The 5,000-nt window shown below is 41.0% G+C and overlaps 1 protein-coding gene across 1 annotated transcript in view; it reads right to left on the reverse strand.

Moving 5' to 3' along the window:
- The window catches only part of LOC144959777 (dopamine D2-like receptor), a 106,678-nt gene that overhangs the window by 30 nt on the left and 101,648 nt on the right, over nt 1-5,000 (reverse strand). The window contains exons 3-5 of the mRNA XM_078892515.1: nt 2,639-3,540; nt 2,234-2,566; nt 1-581 (exon numbers count right to left, since the gene is read on the reverse strand). The exon at nt 1-581 is cut by the window's left edge and continues 30 nt beyond it. Coding sequence (XP_078748641.1) covers nt 355-581; nt 2,234-2,566; nt 2,639-3,540 — 1,462 coding nt within the window. The 3' untranslated portion in view covers nt 1-354. The remainder of the gene's footprint in view (nt 582-2,233; nt 2,567-2,638; nt 3,541-5,000) is intronic.

Below are 5,000 nucleotides of genomic sequence, written 5' to 3' on the forward strand. Positions count from 1 at the left end.
TCAAACGAATGAATAAATAATTAAATAAATGAATATTGAAATAAATACATTCATTAATTATTAGCCATGAAAGAATAAAATAGACCTAGATAATCCTAACAATTAAAAAAAAATGATATAGAATAATATAATAAAATAATACAAAAAGCACACATGATAATGAGTGAAGTGCTATCGTTGCTACCATCGTCGTCGTCGTTATCATCATCATCATCATCATCATCATCATCATCATCATCATCATCATCATCATCATCGTCGTCGTCGTCGTTATCATCATCATCATCATCATCATCATCTCCATCATCATCATCTCCTCTTCATTCTTCTTCTTCTTCTTGTTCACCACACACGTCAAGTACAAGGGTCCGTAAGCAATTTCCTAAAAGCTTTCCTGAACTCCGGGTTGAAAATGGTGTAGATAACGGGATTCAGGAAGCTGTTGATATACCCCACCCACGTGAACAGGGAGAAATAGATGCCGTCCAAGGTACAGGCGGCCACTGTCAGCTCGTACCGGATGCAAATAGCGTTGATGATGTTGAGGGTGAAGAACGGTACCCAGCATATAAGGAACACACCTGGATATGGAAAGAGAACGAATTATAGATAGTATGCGCTTGGCTAAAACACTCACAACATTGTCATCCGGAAGTATAACGGGCCAACACACAATAGTAGTAGTAGTTGTAGTCAAAGTAGTAATGGATATATAATAAAAGGAAATGACGACGGATGGCCGGGAGAAGTCGGACGGCAAAAGACAAAGGTAGTATAATATTTAAATTAGGTCCAGTCTCGAGTTCATGCCGTGAGGTGAAAGGGTGTTCAGTTTTAGTATCAGTTCTGCCTCCCTATATTTTCTAATTTAAATATTACACTACCTTTGACTCTTGCCCCCCGACTCCCCCGGCCATCCATCGTTATTTCCTTTTATTATATATCAGTATCATTACTACTTTGACTATAACTACTACTACTACTACTACTACTACTACTACTACTACTACTACTACTACTACTACTACTACTACTACTACTACTACTACTACTACTACAACTACTACTACTACTTACTACTGCTGCTACTACTACTACTACTACTACTACTACTACTACTACTACTACTACTACTACTACTACGACTACTACTACTACTGCTACTACTACTACTACTACTACTACTACTACTACTACTACTACTACTACTACTACCACCACCACCACCACCACCACCACTACTACTACTACGACTACTACTACTACTACTACTACTACTACTACTACTACTACTACTACTACTACTACTACTACTACTTATTGTTCCTTCTGCTGCTGCTGCTGTCACTAATCATTTATACTTATACCGACATCCCTTATTTATCATTTTTTGTATTTATTTTCGATTCCATTGTCTTTATTTTCCAACAACAGTCCACACGTTTTTATATTTAACTTTCAAAACTGCATTACACAGTTCCTCCCCGCCTCCTCTCTTTTCACTTAATTAATTGCGCACCTTTTAGAAATATCTAGTATTTTATTTTAATTCGTGCTTCCTTACAAAGGAACATACTATTTCCTGCCCATCAATGTTTTGTTTATTCATCTTAACTACGCTACTACCACATCATCTCATTCATCTGTGGTATTTCATTCATCCTGTTTTGTTGATAAAGGGGAAACCCGAAACGTTCATTTGAGCTGCTTTGTAAATAAATTGAAGCTTACATTCAATTTCATACTATTATTTATTTATTCGAGCTTCGAGCAGCAACATTTACACTTCCCAAGGACATGATGTCGAAGAAGAGCTTTTGCAATCTCGATGTCACTCATCGTCTTCTTAAAGGCGCTCAACATTGCTTGAGTCTTGTTACAAGACATACACAGTTTTTTGCTGAAACGCTAACGCCACAATACTGAACCAGTTCACAATCTAAGACAGTTTAATGTATTAACAAAAATGTGAACCTTCGCCTTAAAACGGTATTAAGTCAGGATTGTTAAGATGTTGAAAATTTAATTTATAGGCAGAAATATCAGACTTATGTTGAGTTTATACAATTTATTGAGAAGACTGGATACCATATTTTAGGGTGCTAATGCCAACAATTTATATTTTTGATCAGTTTAACATTTAATTCGGCTTTTAAGCATTTGGTTCGTTCCGACATAATACCATTTTGAGACGATGGGTCACAAATTCTAATCTTATTTTATTATGTCTTACCCAGCACAATAGCCAGCGTCTTGGTTGCTTTCTTTTCTCTTTTCGAAGAAGATTTCTCTTTCCTCTTCCGGCTCGTCCTCATGTGAAAGTTGAACTTTGTCACAGCTTTCTTGTGACCTCTCTTCCCGCTGTCATTATTTCTCTTCTTGTCAGAAGAACTCGTCACACCTTCGTTCGCTGTCGCGGATTCGTGTTTGTTATTCGCCTTGCCAACTCCAGCGACGGCAACGGAACTGAAGTTCGTTTCTGCTTCATTCATCAAGCATGTCTGGCCACCGCCCACACCGGAAGTCGACGCGGACCCTGAACCCGAACCAGATCCAGAGCCGGAAGCTCCAGAACCGTGGTGCGCGTGGGAGACTGGAGGTGGTGGGTGGCAGTACACCCCGCCGTCGTCGAGATAACACCCCGCGTTACTGGTGTATTTCTGCTGCTGTCCATTTCCGTACCGCAGCAGTAAAGTTTGTTGCTCCGCCTCTGCTGCAGCCATCTCCTGCCTTTCCAACGCCTCCGCCACTGGGTTTGTAATCAGCTCTGGGACATCTACGTGACAAACTAGATTTCTATTCTGAGGCGAAGAGTGGATCAACCCCCCAATGACTCCCCCAGTCGAACCAGGACCCCCTTTCGGATCGGTGTTATTATTTGCGCTGATGCTTCCGCTTCCCGATGGAGTCTCTTCATCATCGTCGATATCATCTTCGTCGTGGCTATCCTCTGACAAATTTGCGTTGTTCAGATGGTTGTTCCCAGGACCGCCACCTCCGCCACCGCCGCCCATCGACATTTGTTTGAGCAGTGACGCGCCTGCTCTTGTAGACGTTGTCGTGTTGTAAGTCGTCACCCGACCGTTATCCATTTTAGCCAGACCCGTCGTGACCGTTGCTTCCACCATTTGCGTTGCATTGGCGCTGGTTGAATTTCCAGTGGCGTTGTGTCGTGTTGGACTTTGGGCCGTTGCCTGCGGGTTTTCGATAACGCCTTGCAAAGCTCGCTTGTCGACGTTCTTCAACGCTTTCGCCTTCCTAGCCTTAGCGGCTCTTTGCCGTATGACCCGATATATTTTCCAGTAGAGGAATATCATAATGATTGACGGAATGTAGAACGAGCCCATTGAGGAATAAATGAGGAAATCCGAGTTGAAGAATCGACAGTCTCCTGGCTGTCGCAACTCGGAGTAGTTGACGCCAAGGGCGATTGGCGCAGCAATGGCTATAGAGATAACCCACGTGACTGCCAACATGATGAAAACTCGTTTTGAGTTTTTGTGCTTGGCATACTTGATAGGTTGAGTCACAGCAATGAACCTGTAAAGAAAAGAAGGAACAAAAATAAACTTATCAGAGATATGAAAGATATTCAACAATTCCATTATCTTTTTTATTGTCACATATCCGATAAATGCTGAATTTAGATGTTTTAAAAAGATTATCTATTTCATATCTGAAGTCAGAGGTCATTCTGTAATGTCTTAAAGTACATTTGTATTTAAGACACTTAATCTGAACATTAGGGGAATCGTGGTTCAGCGGTATGGTCTTTGTTTCGTGCCCTAAATGTACCGAGTTCGATCAAGATACAAAGAAATTCAACGGGCATTATTACAATATCATTTGTTTTTTGATGACAAATGGTTAATTTTAAATTTAATTACTTGCAAAGTTCGGAAAATCCGAATTAGGATATAACACCAAAATATTGCTACGGTGATAAAGGCGGTTGTGGGTAGAGGGTGGGGGGTGGGGGTGGGGGGGGGGAGATGAATTTAGGAATTGGGATGAGAAGAAAATCTGAAATGTCAAAACGAGAAATACCACAAATCACATACAACTCATAAACCTCAGCTTTTCCAGAGAATGCAATAACGGGCAGGGTGAGGTCATGACCTCCATGCTCCCCAACATCCATTCCCACAAGCACCGATGCTTTACCCACCCATGCGGAAAATGCGATACTCCTTGGAGATCAAAGGCCATACACAGTCAAAAGTTTTCATATTTGCCATTAAGATAAGATGCTATGAATGGGAGACGATTCCACTCTTTTTCATCGCGTTGGAATTTTCCAAGATTGTCACTTACATTTGTATGTAGAGATTTACACAAGATCCAACAACAAATAGGGGTCCCGATAGCTCAGTTGGTAGAGCACTCGCTTCACACGCCAAGGGATCGAAATCGATCCCGGGTGCAGTCGAGATTTTATCTGACTCCTCCCCCCCCCTCCCCCCCACTCTTTGTCCACCCAGCAGTGAATGGGTAGCTGAGTCTGTAAGATTTGGCGGATAGTAGTTTACGATAGACTAGCGTCCTATCCAAAGGATAGCAAGCAATTGCTATTGTCTGCTTCACTCTATAAGGAGCCGGGGATAAACTCCGGTTTCATGGGCCTAATGGGTCGGAAGGACTAATTTTGAACTACGAATAGCATTTTCTGCCAGGAGACCGACAATCTATAACGCATTATCATTTTTTTTTAATCTGGAGGGATTTAGTTGCCTCACAATTAAAAAAAAAAACACAAATAATGATAAAACAAACACAATATCATCCAATAAATGCTGAATTTAGATTATTTTAAAAAGAATATCTTGTCTATTTCATATCTGAAGTAATCTCAGAGGTCATTCTGTAAAGTCTTAAAGTACCTTTGTATTTAAGAACAAGAGATGAAGTGAGTAGAAAAGTGCCAGAAGACAATAGAGAATAAACATTTTTCGCGGCGTTGATGGAGGTTTGAACCCGCGACCTTATTGGTACGACAACTC

Source organism: Berghia stephanieae, chromosome 14 (assembly GCF_034508935.2).
Source record: "Berghia stephanieae isolate SIO BIC M18660-M18661 chromosome 14, UCSD_Bste_1.3, whole genome shotgun sequence".
Classification (NCBI taxonomy): Eukaryota; Metazoa; Mollusca; class Gastropoda; order Nudibranchia; family Aeolidiidae; genus Berghia; species Berghia stephanieae.